At 44.7% G+C, this 22,582-nt stretch overlaps 1 protein-coding gene across 2 annotated transcripts in view; it reads left to right on the forward strand.

Annotated features, from left to right (window-relative positions):
• Positions 1 to 22,434, forward strand: part of LOC140995808 (tetratricopeptide repeat protein 28-like) — a 202,408-nt gene extending 179,974 nt beyond the window's left edge. For both annotated transcript variants that reach the window (XM_073465917.1, XM_073465918.1), the window contains 16 exons: positions 3,151 to 3,260; positions 7,012 to 7,141; positions 7,241 to 7,459; positions 9,307 to 9,469; positions 12,004 to 12,144; positions 15,546 to 15,690; positions 15,829 to 16,008; positions 16,171 to 16,715; positions 16,994 to 17,241; positions 17,341 to 17,465; positions 17,551 to 17,782; positions 18,061 to 18,137; positions 18,828 to 18,851; positions 19,616 to 19,745; positions 19,868 to 19,975; positions 20,070 to 22,434. In XM_073465917.1, the coding sequence (XP_073322018.1) occupies positions 3,151 to 3,260; positions 7,012 to 7,141; positions 7,241 to 7,459; positions 9,307 to 9,469; positions 12,004 to 12,144; positions 15,546 to 15,690; positions 15,829 to 16,008; positions 16,171 to 16,715; positions 16,994 to 17,241; positions 17,341 to 17,465; positions 17,551 to 17,782; positions 18,061 to 18,137; positions 18,828 to 18,851; positions 19,616 to 19,745; positions 19,868 to 19,975; positions 20,070 to 21,682 (4,190 nt within the window). In that variant the 3' untranslated portion in view covers positions 21,683 to 22,434. The remainder of the gene's footprint in view (positions 1 to 3,150; positions 3,261 to 7,011; positions 7,142 to 7,240; positions 7,460 to 9,306; positions 9,470 to 12,003; positions 12,145 to 15,545; positions 15,691 to 15,828; positions 16,009 to 16,170; positions 16,716 to 16,993; positions 17,242 to 17,340; positions 17,466 to 17,550; positions 17,783 to 18,060; positions 18,138 to 18,827; positions 18,852 to 19,615; positions 19,746 to 19,867; positions 19,976 to 20,069) is intronic.
• The last annotated feature ends 148 nt before the right edge of the window (positions 22,435 to 22,582 follow it).

The following is a 22,582-nucleotide window of genomic DNA, read 5'->3' on the forward strand; positions in this document are numbered from 1 at the left end:
AGTCTTAAATGTCGTTCGCTGTTAAAGTGGCAGCAGGGGTTCGACTGATGGCGTGGTGAGCCACTGATAAACTTCTTTTGCTTTCAACTGTTGTTGATATTTTTTATTTCTCTGCTGCTTTGGCTGAATGCAGATGAAATCTTCCACCTCAACATGTATTTTAGTGATTAACATCTTAAAAGTGGAAAACCAAAAATAAGTTAGTTTTCCATAATCTCATTAATCATTAAACACACCTTCACAAATATCAATATTTCTCTGATAAGTAAACAAAATAAACTCAGAACTCAGTAAAATAAGTTTTACACCTATTTTCAGAAAAATACAGCTGTCTGAATTTAAGTTTCTCTCTTTTTAACAAACTAAGAAGAGCTCAATTGCCTTGTTCATTGTAAAACACATCTTATTCACACTCGACATAAACAATAAAACTCACCAAAACAATCTTTCTACAATCACCTCTGGTTTGGTTGAAATACATCCTCAATTCACAGAGTAAGATATGAAGACATTCAAGCTCTACATGGCATTTTTGCCCACTGCTAATGCCCGACTCTCTGTTGCTCCTCTGCTGCTTCACCTCTCTCCTGTCCCTGCCTGCCGTGCCCTATTGTCCCTGGAGTCATAGTCCTGGTCAAAGCCATTGTTAATCACTATACTGTACTGTATCCCCTGCCTGCAAACTGTCTTCCGTCAGTCTCGTAGGCTGTGTTCAGTCCCAGTCTAGTTTCCAGCCATGTTCACTGGGAGGCAGCTCAGGCTAGTTGAGCTGAGCCCCTTTGCTCACTGTGAATACCCCTGTGGTCAGCTAATAGGGCGACTTAGCTCCAACGGCTAACTTACCAAACTTGCTAATGACATGTTGTCGCTATAGCCCAAGATAGCTACAGCAAAGATAACAGTGAGCAGCAGTTATCGGTTATGCTTCCCTCTAAAGTTTTGCAGTTTACACATTATTCAGACTACATGTCAGAGGTTTGTGGAGGATGTTTTTTACACAGAGTAGGTAGATGTGGGTGTCTTTATCGTGGAGAAGAGGGAGACACAGCAGTGAAAGTGTAAATCATAAAAAACCTCTTCAGTATTTCTTTTTCTTCAGAAACTATCTATATTTGACACAGTTTTTTTCAAATGTGGTCATGATCAAAGGGTACTGTGTTGTCATGTGTCATGGGTGTACATGTCCGGCACCACGCACTTGCGGTTCTACACTGCATGAAATTGCGTGCCCTTGTTCAAGCGCACGTGTATTTTGTGTCTGCACGTAAAGCTTGCGTCTGAAGCCAGAGGTGCGTGGGCCTCAGGGGCTGCCGAGAATCTCTCACCCAGCTGTCAGGCAGCCTTTTAAGTGTTCTCTAGTTGCTCTTCAGGGTGCAGCCAGCCACGGCCACATCCTCATGTCAGCCGCTGCTACGTGACTGTGCCTGCGGGGCGCACCAAAGGCATGCACGGTGACAGTGACAGGCACTGAATGATACAGAGCGGGAGAACTGAGGGAGTAAGAAGGAGAGAGTCGGGGAGGGAGGGAAGGAGGGATGGAGAGAAACAAGGAGAATGGGAGGCAGGCGGATGGGAAAGACAGAGATCGGCATGAGTCATTATTCACATGTATTATTTCACTGTCAACTGGAGAATAAAGAAAACATAGAGTTGGTTGACATTCAGGCTTGATCATAAAGAACTATCACAGCACAGCTCAGAGAAAGAAAGGTTTTTCTGTGTTTGTGTGTATGTGCGTGTGTGTGCGTGCAGATGAAAGGCTCAGAGCTGGAGTTGAGATGAGTGAGGGGTGAGACTGTCAAAGAATGAAAAGGATAATTTAGATCTGTTTCCTCTCTCTTGCTCCAGCGCCTAATGAGCCCTAAGCAGTGCTGAGTCCCTGCAAGCACTGCCACCACAGTCAAGATGAAACAGGTAGAGAGAGCGGAGGGGGGCCAGAGACACTGGCAAAGAGATGAGAAAATGAATACGGCGAGGTATAGGGAGAGAGCAGCAGATGCATGGGGGAAGAGGGCAGGCAGGCAGACAGGGAGGGTGTGTGGAAAGATAAGGCGAGAGGGGAGACTGTTGCAAGCTTCAAAGGCTGCCGGCTAGCGTGGCCATGGAGGAGCCATGAAGTCTATGGTTGCGTGGTGTGCTGGGTTTTTTGCGGAATAGGCTGCCTGTTTCGGGTCACGCTCTCTGTTCTTGGCTTATCTGGTCCAGCCACAGACTGTTTTCCAGGAATGCAAAAAAAAAAGCAGACCCGGACGAGGATGGCTTGGCCCATTTTCTCCTCTTTTTGACCAAAAGCATGTTTAGACCCCTCCGTCACACAAGCGAACGGAGATATGGACAAATACAGAGCCTGTTTAAAGTCAGACCGAGCATGAGCAATAGCCTATTGCAGACTGCAGACTGCTTGCTGTGCATTTAGCACCTTGTGGGTGATATGTGGCCCTGGCAGCTGTCGTTTTTTTTCCTTCATTGTCCTCTGTGGAGTGGCATTTTCATCTCAGTAATTGGGCAGAACCAAGTATTCGGCAGGCACAGTGAGGACACATGCAAAGATGTGACATACGCCTCGCTGCTTGAGGGATTGGAAGTGAAAAACAAACTGTGCGCTCGCCAGGTGAACTGACACTAAACGAACATATACACCTAGATACACTCACGCGTGCACATTCAAATCTCCCCCGGCTTCCCAAACAACTCTGAAAGAATCCTGAACTAAATATCACAAAGTAGACTGCGCTGTGAGTTTGCATACAGTCTATTATTAGCTCATCAGCACGTTTGCAAATATTTGTAGATGTCTTCATGATATTGTGTGGCTTCTTTTTATGCAAGCATTAAGCGTGTGTTTGTGTTTGCTCAGCCAACCAGTCAATCCTCCGCATTGATTACTATGCAGTCCGATTAGTGCTCTAACAGCCTCCCTCTGTGGCAGAAGTGTGGGTGTGTGTGTGTGTATCTGTGTTAGTCCCACTGTGAGCAGTATCTTACGACTGAGGCCAAATATCCAAACCTGTTCGCTGTCAGAACATCAGTACCACGCTATGCTTACATCTGTTACTCTGAAAGATACCTAAGAGTCTGCCTGCTCTGAATAATTTCGACTCTCCCGTCTCTCCCTCTCTCATCTGCTCCCGCCTCCTCCCCTTCTGACAGGCCTGCGGCTTGCAGAGCAGCTGGCTCGGCGTGAGGACGAGGCGAAGATCCGCCATCGTCTGGGGCTCTCTCTGTGGGCCAGTGGGAATCTGGAGGAGGCTCAACATCAGGTGAAGTATCTTCTGTTCCCTCCTCTTCTCACCTTGACTCAATTTCCTCTCCTCTCCTCTCCTCTCCTCTCCTCTCCTCTCCTCTCCTCTCCTCTCCTCTCCTCTCCTCTCCTCTCCTCTCCTCTCCTCTCCTCTCCTCTCCTCTCCTCTCCTCTCCTCTCCTCTCCTCTCCTCTCCTCTCCTCTCCAACATCTGGACTTCTGTAGTAAAAACTGACCTCCAATAAGTGCACATCTGTTGGTCGGTGAAATGAGAGAGGGGAGAAGATGTCCAAAGATTTGGAGTGTGAAATGTATGTTTTGGGTAATGCCTTCACCGTGAAAGAAAGAACAACAGGAGAAGATAAAGAAGAGGTGACTACAGAGCTTGAACACGGCTGCTGGCAATATGCTGGGGAGTCTGTTGAGCTGGTAAATGCTGTCATCTCAGCAGACAGGCGACAGACGACTGAAGCCTTTTTCTATCTGTGTGCATGGTCTCAGGAGTCCCAAGCCTCCGCATCACACACACACTCAGTCCTCTTCAGCCCACTGCCCACCTGGCAAGCATGGAATATCCCCTTAACATCTCTCTTTACAGTCCTGTCCACACACCACAGCTCAAGATTTTCTCAGCTCGTGCATCCACGCACACGTCTGCGAATAGTCAGCCAACAGCAGCGGCTGTCACGTGTGTCTGCTGGGATGTTATTCAGCTGCTTTCATTTTCAAAATCTAGTCCAAAACATTTCTGTTCGGATACGCACTCTACTTCGTAGATCTATGTGACCCAGATAGCTTTGTTTTTCTGTCCTGCATCATACTTCTCAAAAAGTAACTTTGTCTGTTTGCAATTATCTGTAACAAGAGTTGGGAAGGAGAGACTGAATCAAGGTGGTGACTAGAGCCGAGGCTCGTGAGTCATTCTGAGGAATTTGTGTTCAATTAAAGCAAAATATTATTCTAACAATCGAATGCAACATATTTTCCGCTGCATGTTTGCTTTCCACGCTAGTGCATATTAACATTATGTTTTCCGTGTTGCAACATACAGAAAGCCACAGCAATTTCTCAGATTTTTTCTCCACTATGTCAGGCTTCCAGGTTGAAAGGACACTGTTTTTGTCCTCAGATAGCAGATTGAATGTTTATTCATGAGCCTGTTGCCCCATATGACCTTGGTAAATACCCTGACCCACTTCAAACCTCATTTGTGTAGGCTTGTGTTGTAATTCATAAAGCATCCATTGGTAAAGAATGAGAGTACTTGACCTCATGTTCCTCATTCTCTCTATATTTAAACCCAATTGTAGTTAACACCCTCTCTGCGATCCCAGTGATCCCGTGACACTCAGATTGACGTGTCCTGATTCTAATCAGGTATTTCAGCAGCGCACGGTCCCTGTGAGAAGCACCCACGTTCATATCTAAGTAGAACGTGGATCAATAACTTCATGTTTCCTTGAATATCAGTGTTCTATTGTAGATTAAGCTTCTTCTTCCTCTGATATCATCTGTCACAGAGGATGAGAGTTCCCCAGGGAGGTTATTCTACAAAAATCATTAAAGGTGTGTGTATCAACCTCTGCTTACGTTACAGATTCAGTGTGACACTGACATTCGCTTAACATGTCAGATAAAAGCCATGTTCGTGTCAGTGACGGTAGAACTTGAGAGTGCTTTCTGAATGCATAACTGCTGAAGAATGTAGCAGATTTTACCTGTAACACAGCCAAGAGAGTCACTGCGGACACAGCACATTTGGGATTGTTTCCCCTTCATCTGTGCCAGGAGGGTCAGGTCGGAGGAAAGGCACTGTGAGAAATTAGTTTCAATCTTAAAGGGATGTCTGCAAGCCCAACAGATTAAACTAGCACTGCAGCAGTCCTCCCATGGCCCTATCAGCAAAATCAGTGAGACTAGCAGCTCCGTCTACTAGCACTAATGCAGCAGAGCTCACAGATTCTCTGCTGATCTCCACTCCCCCCATTCACTCCCTCTGACACACTTTTCCTGCATGACCTTGGGATATGCCAGACGAGCTACAGCCTATGCATATGCGTGCGCTCACAAGAAACATGCGCTCTTTCTTTCTCTTACCAAACCCACAGCACTGATAGAATCCTTTTCTTCCACACCAACAACCTTTTCTCCACTGCAGCTCTTTGTCTTGTATGAACTATGGTCAAGCAGTGTGAGCAGAGTGCTTTACCCTCTCTGCTGGCCCCGGACTCCTGGAGAGTGGCTCTATAGCAGCACCAGTCATCCTACAGGGCTGCCATAGGTGCAGAAATAGGAAATCAATAAAGGCTCCCATGAATCAGCACTCCTTGCTAGCTCCGCTTGGCCAGTGTGCAACACTGCTCACCGCCCCACCTTTCCATTGTCTCTCTCCTTCTCTCAATCCAATGTCTGGCACTGAATAGAAAGGTCCAATAAACACAGCCTAGCCTATTGAGTTCACACAGCATTTGTTTCCTTGGACGCTGTAGGTTCAAGCTGCCCAGGTAATGGTTTAACTTCTCAGTGCCCTTTCCCATGTTCAGGCAAATAACAGCTGAAGAGAGGTTTACTTGTGTTGGTGATTCATTAAGCGACATTACTGTACTTTTCTCTGCTGAGAGAGAGGCAGAATTGGAAGGCAGCAGGTCTCATCAGTGGTGACCATGAGGTGGGATGCTACCATCTAGTGGTCACAGTCATTCCCTTTCTGTAAAAGTCTAATCATACACACATAGTGGTATATGATGGTTGACATTTTTATCCATAGTGGTTGCTTAAATTTGAACATTTTAAGCACTTTCAGGATATCTTATACCTGTAAGAATCAAACCTATAAATAAAAAATACATTGATTTTCAACCTATGGTAATGCATACAGTGGAACCACCCTTAAAGGATGAGTTCACCCTAAAATGAAAATTCAGTCATTTTCTACTCACCTTCATATCGATGGAAGTCTTGGAGTCCACTTAATATTTCTGGAGCTTTACAACAAACCAGCTTTGCAGCATTCTCCTATACAACTGAACAAAAACAACAACAACAAAAAAACATAAAATGGATCCGGACAGCTCATCCAAAGTCAGCGGAAGCCCAGAGATCCCAAACTGATTTAAAAAGACTTTATTTACACCCTCTTAAAGCTGAAATCTTCACTTGAGCTGCTAAGCTAAAAGTGTTAGCACGCACCCCGTCTGAAGTGGTGCATGAGCTTGACAAGGTGTCTAGGGTGTAAACAACAGTCTGTTCAAATCACTTTGGGATCTGTGGGCTTCTGGAGATCTGGATTACGTGGACGAGCTGTGTGGAGCCATTTTATGTTTTGTTTAACTTTTTTTTACTTTTTAAAACAAGTTCCCATCTACTTCAGTTGTTTAGGAGAATGGTGCCACACTGTTTTACTGTGAAGGTCTAGACATGTGTTATGGACTATGAAACTTTATCTAACTTTCCATCGGCATGGGAGTGAGAAGTGAGTGATTTTTAATTTTCTAGTAAACTTATTCTTTAAAGGAAGGGAAGGCGATTCTGGAGAAAGGTAATTGATTTTTGAGTCTCATTCCCTGGTCATCAAATACTGACACTTTGGGTTTGAGTTTTGGGCTGCATACTGACCCAAAGAATTGGTATTTGATGACCTGGGAATGAGACCGAACTATGGACTATCTTTCCCCAGAATTGCATTCCCTAACTTTAAGAATCAATGATCTGAACTGACAGCATGATGTAGGTTATGTTTTTTCTAATATCTGATTGTTGTTCATCCTCAGCTCTACAGAGCATCTGCACTGTTTGAGACCATCCGCCATGAAGCCCAGCACAGCACAGACTATAAACTCTCCCTGTTTGACCTGCAAACCTCCTGCTACCAGGCTCTCCAGAGGGTCCTTGTCAGCCTTGGTATGCCCATAGACACTTCTCCCTTTTACATATATACATAGTTGAAAGATTCAGTTTTAGCATCAACCTACTAATCACATTGACCTTTGATTACCTCAGGCCACCATGATGAGGCTCTGGCAGTGGCAGAACGCGGTCGTACAAGAGCCTTCGCGGACCTCTTGGTGGAGAGGCAGACAGGCCAGCAGGACACGGACCCCTACACCCCTGTGACAGTCGAGCACATTTTGGACACTGTCAACAGCCAGAGGGCCTTGGTGCTTTATTTCTCCATGGCTGCTGGTTACCTGTACAGCTGGCTACTGGCTCCAGGAGCAGGTAAGGACGGACTCTCTGCCCAGCTCAGATTGTACAATTGTTTTATTGGGGTGCTGAAATCCTATCATGTCTGTCTGTCATCTTGTTATTGTTCTCTGCCTTTAGACATTCTGTCTGCTGTCAGACCATGTGTGCTCAAACAATTACATTTGATGGATGGGTTTCAAATTTCCTCTTTTGCTCTCTAGTAAAATAAGTTCTTGCAGTGATACTTTACTTTGGCCAGCTTATTTTTCTAACAGTCCTTTTCTCAACAAATTTAAGTCACAAACTGCAATTTTATGCAAAAATATTTGAATATTTCCTTAATGGATGCTCGATGCTAAAGCACTCAAATGTTGCATAAATAAAGGGATGAACCGAATTATTTACTCAAATGTAATACATAGACATGTAGGCATAGTTAGCTGAGATCTTTTCTGTCTGTATCGAAGCTTTCAGAGGTTAAAGCTGCAACAACAGCACACTTGAAAGATTAGACAAACACAAAAACAAACAGGCACACTTGTTCAAATCAGAGCGGATAAAAGGTCTGGAGGCTGGAGCTTTTGTTCAGCTGCAAGGGTAAGAAGGCCAGTGTTACCACCAAGCTGCAGTGCCACCTGCCACTCTGCTGTTAGGATTTGCCCCCTGCTTCGCTTCTCACCCCAGAAGGCATCTGCCAACGAACCATGCTAATTGAAAGTGACACAGCCAAACAACATCCGCAACATCTTTGCACATGCCAACAGGAAAACACTTAGCTGTTGCTGTTGAGTCAGAACATAATTTTTCAGTGTCTCTTCATCCCTTCTGATGCTTCTTCTTTCTGCTTTTCTTTTTATTTTCTTGTGGTGTTGCTTTACATTTACACTACTTTGTGTACTTCTCCACTCCTCTTTTGTTGACACACCGAGCAACACCAACGCAGGCAGAGGGATTAAGATGCAGCTTGTTTGTACGACTCGAGTTACACAAAAAGAACAGGCAAAGCTGAGAGTGAATCTAAGTGCACAACACCTTCCTGGCTCATGTGGCTGCCATACTGTTAGTACCTCTTTGGCTCTCTTCTGCTCTCTGCCGTAAAGAGAGGAAATGAGAGCCGTGACCCACGTCCCACGCCACCAAGCCTGAACATTTGATCAGATCCCGCTTCCAGGCAACCAGATGAACTTGACCCCCCCAGCACTAGTCATACGGAGGGGAGGAACACTGCAGGGACCGGTGGAGATCTTCAAAGCGTTGAATTTTGCTCCAGGCTAAGAGGGAGCCACTTGCTCACTAATCGCCTGTCTGTCACTTCCTGGCATTCCCTGGCATCCAGCTGGCACACAAACATGGCCTACACTAAAGAGTCTGCCATCACTAAAAAGGGCTACTAAGGTCCCAATTACCTCAGTAGTGCAAATTTTGTGACATTTTATCGCCCTGAATCCACAAACGGACACGCCTGAATCACATACACTCTCCATTCAAATGCAGCTAATACATGCAATCACATCCACTTATACAGCACTGACACACCCATAAACTCACACACACACACACACCCTCTGATGTTCCTGCTCGAAACTCAGCTGAGCTCTCGTGGCGGGCAGCAGATGGCACAGGCAGCCTACTCTTATCTTTTATTGAACATTATTTGTTTTATTCATTTTGCTCCACAGATGCACTAGTGCACGTGGCCTCCCTCACAGCTTTCAGTCGAAACGATCCAATATTCCTTCCTGTAGCGAGCGAGTAATACAAGCGTATGAGTAAAAGAGGCGTGGAAAATCGTTTCATTTATTTTTTCGTTATTAAACTTTCACTTCACCTGAAGTGGCGGCCCTCTCATGTTCTTTCTCTCTCCCCTTCTCTCTCCACAGGCATCCTGAAGTTTCATGAGGTGTACCTGGGTGAGGGCGTATCTGACGGCGCGTCAGAGTTCCAGGAGGCAGGCAGCGGCAGTGGGGTGATCAGTGGCTCCTCATTGGAGCAGCACATTGCCAGCGCTCGTGAGGCTCTGGGAGTTGAGTCTTATTACAGCAGGTGAGATATTCACAGCTGTCACAGTGAAATGAAAATTCTTCTCTCTGTCTGTTATTCACATCATAACACACTTATTTAGGAGTAATTTGCTAGAATGATTGCGCAAGATTGTTGCCATTTTTTCTCTCGGACTTCATGGATTGTGTGTTAGCATGCACAAGATTTTCATTTCTACTGACTTTTAACAATCCCTCCTCTGCCCCTCATGTAATATACATTTTGTAATTCAACATTTTTTCAAAGTGACACAACTAGCAGGATGGTATGTTTTTTTGACTTTTCGGGGTATTAGGTCATAACAAGCCCCAATGTCTTTTCCTCTTACTACATGCTTGCATTCCTGACATCTGCTGTTGAGAAATGTTGATGAATTCAAGAATTTGTGATTGAACTTTACCATTATGGTCCAGTGCTTGTGACTTTATGTTATTATTACTTTGTTGTTATTATTATTATTATTATTATTATTATTATTATTATTATTATAAGTGGTCTTTATTATGGCTTTACTGGACAGCTTGAAATGTGACAGGAAACAGGGATGACAGAGAGGGGGGCTGACCTGCACCACAGGGCCACAGGTTGGATTCGAACCAAGCCACTGGGGCACCCCATGTTATTATTACGTTACTAGATCTTTGGTAAATATACTGTACATATATGAAGCATAGCATATTCTTTCGTAACAAGATGTAGGAACAAGATGTCCTGATCAATTCTTTTTTTTAAGTCACTCACTGACCCCAACAATGGATGACCGTACACCTGGTGTGTTAAGATTAACTGAGAGAATGCATCTCAAGACTTGAAGCACCTAAATAATTTCATTGAAGAGAGCAGTGCTGCAACAAAAGCATGTTGATTTAAAATATCACTGATGTATAATCCAGTAGCCATTTAGCCTTTACCGAACCTCTTGTTGTTGTTTTTTTCTGGGCAGGGATGGTTACTACAGTTTGATTTGTTCTGGCTGAGCAGACAAAGAAAAAAAACACACCAACAATGAACCTTATTGACAAAAAAGGGAAGGCAGCACAGACCACGCTGTTTGACTCATCAGAAGGAAACATGTCAGCAAAAATGTAGTCCAAACAAAAACAAATGTTAACGCTCAAACCAAAACTTGACACTTCTTTTATCCCCAGAGTTAGCTGAGGAAGGGTTATTTTGTCATTCAGAAAGTGCGTGTGTGTGTGTTAAAGAGTGTTATTCTGCCCCATTGCTCCCTATGATGACAGGCCTCCACTACCTTCCTAAAGTACTCCACTCTCTCCCCAGTGGGAGTAAATGAGACGGAATAATGGCTCTTTGTATAGCCAGACTGTTGAATCCACCTTACAAACACAGACCTGACAAGTAAAGGAAAAGAGAATGGGGTTTACTGAGAGTATAAGAGAGAAGGTTAAGATGCAATGGTAAAATCGATGGAGTAAAAGTCAAGAAAAGAAGAGGCTGGTTGTTAAAGACAACAAGGAATGTAGCCAGAGGGACTCTGCAGGAGAAGATAGAAAATGCGGTGAGATATATCGACAGCTAAAATCACCCATCGACACCCGTGGGTCCACACCGCGTTTGGCGTTAGCATCGTCTCTCTTGTTGGCGTTTGATCCATAGTGCCCAGCTGGTCCGCCCAGTGCCAGCCTCTGCCACCCTAGCAGCCGGGCCCTCCTGCCCCATTACCACCTCATTTACTACTCCAGTGGGAAGCTGCGCACACGCCACTGCGCCTGGATGGGCACAATATGGCACCACTTACCAGCCCATTCATTCTCCAGAGTGGAGAGAAAAGGAGGCAGCACTCTGAAATGAGTAGAGAGGGAAAATGAATGGGATGGAGAAGAATGGGGCGAGCATATGTGTGTGAAATAAAGGACGATGTAGAGAGGGGAGGATGCAGCCTTTGTGACAGAAGACATCTTTGTACTAACGTGTGAAATCATTTTTTAAAACTGCACTGTATTCTGCATCCAATATTTCTTCAGTCAACATAGTCTGTCAGGGTGTTTACCACAGGACAGGGAGTCTCAAATGAGACACATACTGCAAGGATTGAAACAATGGTGGTGGTGTTGGTGGGAGCATAAGATGATGAGAGATCCCATGGTGTCATTTCTCACTCATCTACTGTGAGAGCAAGAAGCTGACATAAGAGTTACATGATATGGGTGCATCCGAGGAGAGGTTCAGGCATGAAGGGAAGGGTGGGAGAGAGTGGTGGCGAGGTAGTGATTGTGGGGTGGGGGTGGTTGACTCCCCACAGACTGGATCAGCATCACCAGCATTATAATGAAAGGATTTAACTCTGCTTACTATCATGGTGTTGGACCAAGCCTGAGAAATTAGGCCAAGTGTGTGTGGGTTGAACAGTGTGTGTTTCGGACAGATCAGGAGTGTGTGTAGTTGATTAATCCGCAGAGAAACAATGTAAGTCTGTGTATTATCTACTTTGCTGAAGTGCCTTTTTCTTGCCAACATTTCTGAGGCTGTACATGTCTCTCACTCCGTCCCTCTGTCTTTCTCTCTTTCTCTTCCAGAGGGTGTTCGAGCAGCGAGACAGAGAGCGAGGCAGGAGATTTGTTGGACCAACAATTTGAGGAGCTCAACAACAAGCTTAATTCAGTCACTGATCCAACAGGCTTCCTGCGCATGGTGTCCAGAAACAACCTGTTCAACAGGTACGAAATTCTCGCAAATCACCGCATCGTTCCTGTGCTCCTACTGAGATACATCCGTGATCAACAAGCGCTACTTAGACCCACTTTTACACAAAAAAAGATGAAAAATAACTGCTTGGGTAAGGAGATTCACAGCTATTGTGGCTCATCTGTGAAAAGAGTCTTTTCTCCATTGTTTAGCCAGTGCAGAGGCAGCATGTGAATCCTCCTTATTAAATAGACTGAGTAGAGCCAAGCTGCTAAAGCCCTTATCAACTGCCTACTCTGACTGAGCCTTGTGCGTGTGTGTGAGTACGTGCCAGACACAGACACTGATGTGGTTTTAAGATGTTGGCCCTGTTTGTGTTTGAGCAGATTTATCACTGTGGATTTTTCAGTGAGTCTGACAGTGGCTCGTTCACAGTATTATTCAACATTACTATGCAAGGTATTCATTTACATTGCACTGATTGGTTATGTATACCATATCGAATGTGTGCATGTGTGTGCGTCTGGGTCATATTTCCCTGTCCTCGTCCACACTTGAGCTGCTCTTTGATGAGAGGGTAATTCCAGCTTTAATTGAGTCTCGGTGCTCATTAAGCCCCTTTAATGGGCTGCCGGTAATAATCCGCTCATTCTTTGGGGCCTCAAAAAACTCTGAATTATAAAGCTCCTCATGCTTAGGAGCCTATCGTCTATCACAATGTTAGAGCAAGAGAAAATGAAGTAATTTCATATGATGTCAGATAATGTACATGTATGTGCAGCTTTTCAAGGACTCTCTTTGACTTCACTTCCCACTATCATTTTTCCCCTCACATGTTAGGCTATTAGTCGTGTGAAGACAGTCACTCAAAAATATAATTAGTTGAATGACAACAATATCCACAACATTAAAAGGCCTGTGCTTCTTGGTGTGATATCTTCATTTGGCATTATCATCGATTGCCCTTTTTTAACACTGTGATCTAATCTTCACCAGGGAGCTTGGAGGGATTACTACGGGAAGGTGATAATCAAAGTCTCCTCATGTCTAATCCCCTCAGTGTGTAATTGAATACGTTTTTATGCACAATGATAGCATAATGAGATTTTTTGAGGATCTCGATGAAGTTGTCTGTAATGAGGCGGTTCACACTAGAGCAGGGCGATTGCATCAAAAGGGCTGAGTGGCCACTAGCTGAAGCTATCATTTATATCACAACGAGAAATTAGGTCATTATAAAAAGCTTTAGTGTGCTATAGAGGCAAACTTGTCTACCTTTGTATCACCTGTCAGATCTCACTTAAAGGAGTGAAGCCTGAATTAGGCAGCCACTGAATGCAATCTTCACCTTCAGCCTCGCTGCTTTTAGTCTTCTCTTTTCACTGTTTCCTTCTACACTTGACACTCACCTTCACTTGGTTTATCCCTCGCCTGCTCTCTCATTCTTCCTGTCAGGCTAACAAACGATTGTTTGCTTTCCCATGGAGGCTCATGCCAAGGCCTGGGAGAGAGACAGAGTGTCGGGAGGCTGGAGGGAAGCCAGTGGCCGGGGGCTACCAGAAGGGCAGGATAGATGTCTGTTGGCTGAGGCTCGGAGGAAACTCTGGCTGGTGGAACAGATGAAGAGTGGTGACAAGTGTGACCATAAAGCTTGGCCCTGTGTGCCTACAACCAAAGGCTTCTAACCCTGTGGCCACCATTAGCACAGTTCTCAGTATGTTGTGCGTCTGTGCCTGAGCTGTCACTCCCGTCACACAGCAGACATGCCTTAAACACACAGAGTCGTTGCCTTACTCCAGTCTGCAAAATAGTCACTGCCGGTGCATTGAAATCACTCACTATCTCTTCTTTCAACAAATGGAAGCTCTGAGTTTTGATTGTAGGTAGAGTAGGTCACTGTTAAGATGGGAGGAGCCCTGTTCTCCTGATTCTGGCAAGGTGATTGCATTCAACACCTCTTCATGTCTCTGCACTACCACAGTGAAATACTGCCATCTAGTGGAGCTTCACATATTGGCATAATAGTCTCAATGGTATTGCCTCATGTCATGTGAAATTATATGTGTGTTCTCTGAGGGATTACAGCATCTCAATCACAATGGAGATCCAGTTGGCCTCCATTCATCTGCCTCTGACTCAGTGTGACTGAGATCTGACAGTGAGAATGTTGAAAAAAAGGAGGGACTCTGTGATTGAGTGTGTTGGATCACTCACTGCTCTAACTCTGCTGCAGCTTTGTGCTGCTACCACATACAAACTCACAGAGTACACTGGCTGAGACTGAGTCTTGCTGCAGCCATATCTGATGTAAGACTACGCCACAAGTCATACACGGAGCTCTGCAGCCACATTCCCAGCACATCTGCCAAACCCATTATTTGCAGCAGGATGGTCTAATGTTAAAGGGTAGTTTGATACACGAAATTCCTATTTAAATGCTGTTGACCATTTAATCACAGCACTGAGGATTATTTTCATTATTGTCTCATCTGACGATTAATCATTTAGTCTGTAAATGGGAAGAAAACTGTGAAAAATGCTCATCACAATTTTCCAGAGCCCCAAGTGAGGTCTTCAGATTGCTTCTTGTGTCCAACCAACAGTCCAAAACCCAAATAATCTTCATTTACTATCAGAAATTAAAAAGAAAAGCAGCAAATTTTATTTAAAAAAATTAAAACCCTCTGTTGACCTTGAGATTACAAAGCAACAGTGTTGTATAAAGTAACTAAATGTCATACTCCAGAAAAAGTAAAGATATCGTGTTAAAATATTACTTTGGTAAAAGTGAAAGTCACCCATACAAATAGTACTTAAGTCTTAAAGTATCAGATATTAAATGTATTTAAGTATCAAAAGTAATTTCCTGGCATGATTGCTTGTTTATCCGATAAAAAATGAAATTAATTAATTTAAATATGTGTTGTCTTTGGCTCTGATGCAGCATGAGATTAAACATGAAACATAAACGTTATTAAATTAATGTAGTGGAGCAAAAATAACCTCCAGAAAGTGCCTCCAAAACTAGGTGTGCTAGTTTAAAGCAACAGAAAATGAAAGTTTTCAAATAAATGTACTGAGTTACATTCCAACACTGCAGAGCAACCATGGTTTTCTATTTAAGATAAATGTACCCTGTTGTTAGGTAGAATAATATCAGATTAGAACTGATAGTGGTATTGACTCAAGGACACTCATGGGGACTAAAACATGGTGGACCATTATATCTTGAATGTCTGTAGATCAGGTGGAAGGAAGGTCATTTTGTAACATAAAGAAAAAAAAACAAAAAAAGCTGTTGTCCATGCATATTTTTTTGGAGCTTACTGTAAATGCATGATGTGGCAAACAGCCTAAAACTGTCTTGGGTCTGCAGCATAAACATATGAAGTAAAAAATGAAAACGGCATTATTTTCTGTTGTGTTTGTGCAGGAGTTGCCAGAGTATGACCAGCCTGTTCAGTAACACCATGTCACCTGCCAAAGATGGTAACTCTTCCCTGTCCCGTCGCTCCAGCAACCTGGGAAAGCCTCCACTTCGAGCACTTTATGATTTGCTCATAGCACCTATGGAGGGGGTGAGTACTACCTCTATGGATCATTGCCTGATTATTGGTGTGTAGAGCATAACAGAAAATGCAATTATGACAACTAGAAATCAGCAGCACTACAGATTGAACATTATTTTGTATTGTGCATTTTCTTTTGTCTGACAGGGCTTAATGCACTCCAGTGGGCCTGTTGGCAGACACAGACAACTGGTGATGGTGCTGGAGGGAGAACTATACCTCATCCCCTTCGCCCTGCTGAAAGGAAGCTCCTCCAATGAATACCTGTATGAGCGCTTCAGCCTCATCGCTGTTCCCTCCATCCATGGCCTTGGATCAAATGCAAAGGTTGGGCTTCTCATTCATGACTGAAAAAAAGCCATACTTCTATTTGAAATTCCTATAAAAACTTTTATAGCCACAACATCAAGACCTAATGAAGTCTTTAAAAATGACTGAGCTGTTGTCCTTAGATTGAAGATCTATAACATAACCTTCTTCTTCTCTTAGGGTCACTCCCGGCGCCCTGGACCAGCTCCATGTGGTGGTGTCTCAATGGCAGCAGTGGTGGGGAACCCAAGACTGCCCTCGCCTGTGATGGACCGCTGGCTGTGGGGACCAATGTCTTCTGCAGAGGAGGAGGCACAAATGGTGGCTGAGCTGCTGGGCTGCCAACCCCTGTCTGGCTCTGCTGCCACCAAGGAAAGGGTGATGAGTGCCCTCACACAGGCAGAGTGTGCCCACTTCGCCACACACATTTCCTGGAAATTGGCGGCTCTGGTGCTCACCCCAAACCCAGAGAGCGTTCCCGGTGGGGCGAGTGCCAGTGTTGGAGTCGGAACAGTGGGGAGAGGTGCAGGGGGGAGGGGAGGAAGCAGTGGTCGAGGCAGGAAGGGCTCCATAGGAAGCAGCTACACCATCCCGGAGTCTCTTCACATGCAGGATGACAGCAGCGACGTGGAGAGCCTCTGTGACAGCCCGCCCCTGCAGGAGTTCCTGCTCACAGCTGCTGATATATTGGACCTGAGGCTGCCTGTCAAGCTGGTGGTGCTGGGGTACGTTGGTTGGTTTAAATAGTGGTCTCTAGGTTGATTAGTTATGGATAGTAATTTGGTATTAAAAAAAATAGGACTGTAGGATGTGGATTAAGGATTGTTTTATAGACATTAAAGTATTATGTAGTGAACAGTACTAAAAAAGAAAATGTAATGTAGCTGAAGAGGTTTAGATGCCTAGGAAGATGATAAAAGCAAATAATGCTTGAAATATTATGCCATTAAATACTTTATAACTTCCTAATTCAATTATTCGCCTGTGTGTTATTGTGCTACAGGTCGTACCAGGAGTCCAGCAGCAAAGTGACAGCAGACGGTGTCGTGGGATTGACTAGAGCCTTCCTGGCTGCTGGTGCTCAGTGTACTCTCGTGTCCTTGTGGCCTGTCCCTGTTGCAGCCTCCAAAGTTTTTGTCCATGCCTTCTACACTGCCCTGCTTAACGGGACCAAGGCCAGTGCAGCACTGGCAGATGCCATGAAGACTGTGCAGAGCAGCAAGCAGTACTCACACCCCTCCAACTGGGCAGGTTAGAGATGTTATTCACTTATGTGTGAATTCTACATTGTGATAATCAAAAAAGATGACCTTGTAATGGATCTCTTTTATTGCTTTTTTTTCTGTGCAGGATACATGCTGATTGGCAATGATGTCAAGCTCAACAGCCCATCTTCCCTCATTGGCCAAGCTTTGGCAGAGATTCTACAGTATCCAGATCGGGCGCGTGATGCTCTGAGAGTGTTACTCCACCTGGTGAGACATTGACACACACGCACAAGGAAATATTACAACCCAAGACACACAAAAATACTGATGCTGCTCCTCCTGGTCCTTGCAGGTGGAGAAATCTCTTCAGAGGATACAGAACGGCCAGCGTAATTCTATGTATACATCCCAGCAAAGTGTGGAGAACAAGGTGGGGGGTGTCCCTGGCTGGCAGGCCCTGCTGACAGCTGTGGGCTTCCGTCTTGACTCTGCCGGCCCTGGTATCCCTGCTGCTGTCTTCTTTCCCACTGCTGATCCAGGGGACAGGCTCCAGCAGTGCAGCACCACTTTACAATCACTACTGGGTATGCACATGAGACAAGCTCTACATCACAGTTTAATTAGACTCAGAATCTCTTTTACCATGATGTCCAGTGTTTTACTGATTTGGTGGTCATGTGTTTATGTGATTTTGTTGACATTGTTTTTCACATACAACAAAGCCAGTAATGTCCTTTGTGTTTGTAACATTTCATATCACTCCGTACATCACCTATTTAGTCATAGTGCTTCTTAGTTTGAGGTATAAAGAACGTGCCTCGCGTATGAATAATGAGGAACTTCCTTTGATCCCATCCCTCAGGTCTGCCGCCGCCAGCTCTCCAGGCTTTGTGCAAACTCATCACAGCTTCAGAGGCAGGAGAGCAGCTCATCAACCGGGTAGGCCCCTGCAGCTCTGAACAAATGCTGCTTGATTTGTAAATCTAAAGCACCGAATAGAAATGGTTCTTTGGCTCAAATGACAAATAACAATGCACTTATTTAGTCTTAAGAACTATGGAGGCAGTCTTTTTTTTAGACGCTTTCAGATGCATTTGTACCATGAGGTTCTCCCTAGAAGTGAATGTCGGGGATATACTATTGCATAACTGAGTTATGTCAGAACTGGATACACTCTAACACACCGGCTATTCAGGCTGCAGCTTAATCTGCACTGAAATGCTGCATGGAAGTCGAACTAGCAGTCCTACAAGTACAACGTCTTAACTTCAGTCTGTTCTCTTGCACCCAAGCTCATGACACCAGAGAATTAATCTTACACTTCAGAGGTTTATCCCTGTTTATGTGTAACATGTGGCTATCACGTGCTTACAGTGAAAGAATATCCAGTTAGTAGCTGATAAGCAGTTTATGTTGTCTCATGCTGCTAATACTGGTCTCAATGCACAGAGCATGAAACATGCTCCACCTAATCTATGTATTCTGATTGCATCACAGTCTTTAACATATTAAACACTTGTTGTTGTTATCCTTCTTGTTGACCTGAACCCTTGTACCCTTTGTGAATGGCCTGTGTGCATGCAATTAAAACCTTTTCTCTCTCCCCTGCCCCTAACCTGCGGTCTGAAGGCTGTTAAAAATATGGTAGCAATGGTAAGTGTGCCTTCACCTACCTGGGCTCCATCCCATTCTACCCTGTTCCTCTACTCTCCACTCTCTATCCTGCTAAATGTTCTAAAACACCTCCTCATTCTGTAGAAGCTGCATGACCGTTTAATAATCACTTTTATTGTTTTCATGCTGTTTAGCATTTGCGTGCATAATGTGTAGCTGAGCAAATACTTGCTGTGTTAATAATTTTCCATTGCTAGTTCCTGCTGTCAGATCATAGGGATTTTGAGTATTTAAGGATTCAGAACACTGGTTCACTACCGGTCAGAGGAACATTTCATGGTGGTAGAAGGGATAAAGCTATAATGTAAAACCTCTCTTAATCATGAAGAGTGAGGTGAGGAGACGATGCGTGGTTTCATTACCAGCACAGTTACGTCATGTTGACAAAGGTTTCTCTGTTCCAAGCCAATTAATCCTGAAACAAAACAGGCAAAGTGTGCTCCCAGGCCACGTGTAAGTCCCACAAAGTCGAGACCCTTTCAGCTCTGCTTCACTAATAGTCATTCATATGACTCAAACAGTAGTTCCATAAGATGTGGTTGCCATTGTTTTAGGAAGATGAAATATTCATTTCAAGCAATGATGACTGGATGATTTAAGTTCCAATAGAAGAACAGAAATAGTTTGATCGCGCAAATTAATTTGAACCATCTCCAGTAGAATTTATTAGTTTATTGTTTTCTGGTACTTATTCCTAACCACAGCCTCTTTTCCCTATGTGTCTTCTCTCTCTTCTTCTCCAGCTCCACCAGGTGCTAGTCCAACTTCAGACAGGGGAGAAAGAACAGGATTTCTCCCTCCTGCCCATTCAGGTGTCCATTAGTGTGCAGCTATGGAGACTGCCAGGATGCCATGAATTTCTGGCTGCTCTTGGTGAGTCAACAAGATCCTTGTCCTTTCCAACCTCCCACCCATCCTGCATATATGTGTTCCTGTGGAGTGACAGACACATTTTTTATAAAATTACAACTGTTGCCCTTTTTGTGTGTTCGCAGGATTTGATTTATGTGAGGTCGGCCAAGAAGAAGTAGTGCTAAAGACAGGCAAGCTAGCCAACCGCCGCACCTTGCACTTTGCTCTCCAGTCTCTACTGGCGCTGTTTGGTAAGTATACTTATTTGCAATTAACCTTTTTAGCATTCCTGTTGTCTGAGTCTGGTGTCACATATTTTCCTTGTCTCTTCTTCTCTTTCTTCAGACTCCACAGAACTGCCCAAGCGTCTCAGCCTTGACAGCTCATCTTCCCTTGAGTCTTTAGCTTCAGCCCAGTCTGTGTCCAACCCCCTGCCGATGGGATACTCAAGCCTCCCCTTCTCTCCTCCTTGCCTGGACAGTCAGGCATCAGATGCGATCTCTGTCTATAGCCTCAGCTCTGTAGCATCCTCCATGAGTTTTGCTTCCAAGTCAGACTGTGATTTCCTTAGTCATCGGCAACGCAGTGGGGCCACAGCACACTATTCTATCCACAAACACCCTCATGTTCCCCGTAGTCGCTCTTCTCCTCATGGGGCTGCTGCAGCAGTGGCAGGAGCCCGCGGGGATGAGGAGGAATACGAGGGCTTTTCCATAATCAGCAGCGAGCCGCTGGGAAGTCACTGTGACTCTCTGCCACTGCCACCAGGCCACAGCCAGCGCCACCACCGTGGAGGAAGGGGCAGTGTTGGTGGGTCTGGCACAGGAGCAGGGAGAGGCTACACTGTATCAGTATCATCAAGGGGCAGTGTCAGCACCCCCACATCCCCTGTCAAAACATGCCTGGTGCCCAGCCCAAACTCTCCATTCCAGAAGGTGGGTAAGGTGAGCAGCTCAGATACAGGTGAATCTGACCAGTCCAGCACTGAGACGGACAGTACTGTCAAGTCTCAGGAAGAAAAAACTGTCCCTCTGGATCCTCAGGAGCTGGCCCAGAAGATTCTGGAGGAGACTCAGAGCCATCTGCGAGCTGTGGGTAGTCTTCAGCGGGCTGGGGCAGAGGGTGGGACAGCTGGAGGAAGTACAGCTCGGAGCAGCGCCTTCCGTTCCTCTGAAACAAGCGCATTCAGCCGTCCTAACAGCAGTGCCAGTGGCCGAGCTCAATCTTCCCCAAGGCCCAAACCCCCCTCCCGTTCCTCTTCACTGCAGAAAGTAAGTTCTGGCTACAACAGTCCTGCAGTCTCTGAGTCTTCCCAAAAGGAGGGCAGCCATCCTTCACCCACTCTGGACAGTCACGCACAGTTCAAATTAAAGTACCCAAGCTCCCCATACAGCGGCCACATCTCTCGTTCCCCGAGTAATGTGTCTCCCAGTTCTGGTCATCAGTCCCCGTCTGGTAGCGCTCCATCCCCTGCCCTGTCCTACTCCTCGACAGGCTCTGCCTGCTCTACATCGGCTGATACCCCAGACTTGGACCGACTAAGAAGAGGGGTCATTGATGAAAAAGTCCAAGCTATCCACAATCTGAAGACCTTTTGGGCTAATGCTGCAGCCCAGCAACAGCAACATCTAGGACCAGTCAGAGCTGTCCACGGCGCTCCTGGACCCCTCGCTTCTGCCAGTAGGGATGTACTGAGCCTTCTCAACCTCTCTCCACGTCATTGCTCCCCTAATGACACCCAAGACAGCCTGGAGCTGCGGGAGCTGGGGCTGCAGTCACTAGATAGGGGTACTAAGAACTCTTCTAATGGACACCACTGCTCCAACCCCAGAAAAGTGGCCCCATCACCTACTATTTCTACAAGCAGTAGCCCTGGTGCTCGTTCTATCCGACTACCTGCTGGCAACGGATACAAGTTCCTGTCGCCTGGGAGATTTTTCCCTTCCTCTAAATGCTGAGACATTTCAAACAGTCCTATACTTTAATCTATCATTTGCTATCCTGTGCGCTGGAGGAGTAGGGCACTTTCTGAGGACCGCTATTGGTCCCCCAAGCTTGAGTGACAGTGAGAAGGATTTGATTGGTCAGTGAGTGTGATCCTGCAGAGGCACATGAAGGCTTTAGAGATTGTCTTGTCTTTGTGCCCATAACACTGTAAATGGCAATGAGAAATACTCAACGACCTGATACTGTGTTTGTGTGTAACTGTGTGTCAGGTAGATGTAAATGCCATTTGGTATTTTTCCCCAAAACTTTGCTGTTTGTGTGGGCCAAGATGCAACAGCTATGACTGATTTCCTCCATTCAATTTTTTGTTTTGTTTTTAAATTTAATGGTTATTGTTATTATTGTTTGTTATTGTTATTAATATTATAATAATTATTATTATGTTTTGTAAATTAATTCCAGTGTTTCACAATCAGTATTAAGCGTTTTTATATTATTAAAAGTGAACATACCTGTACCATGTAAAGATGGATAGAGTGGAAAAAAAGATTTAATATTTTTTATTGAAATCAAAAGGGCATTTTGCCTGATTTCTTTGTGAATTGAGTGTCTGCTCCGAAGCATGGATTCTCTTGCTATTCAATGTTAAGTACCATGTATGACTTTTTAGCCCATGATTTTTTGAGATTAAACATGAAACTTTCATGACAACTCATCTGTCATTTATCAGTAAACTGTTTCAATAAAAAAAACATCATGTTTGCTTTCTTGTATTCCTAACTTTTATACAGACATATAGATCTGAGACAGAAAAATCGTACTTTAGTTGAGCTGCGCAAAATTAATGTCCACATAAGTAGGTCACAGCAAAAAATGCTTTGAGGCAATTCTATAAGAGATATACAGCAGAT

The sequence above is a fragment of the Pagrus major genome, chromosome 5 (assembly GCF_040436345.1).
Source record: "Pagrus major chromosome 5, Pma_NU_1.0".
NCBI lineage: Eukaryota > Metazoa > Chordata > Actinopteri > Spariformes > Sparidae > Pagrus > Pagrus major.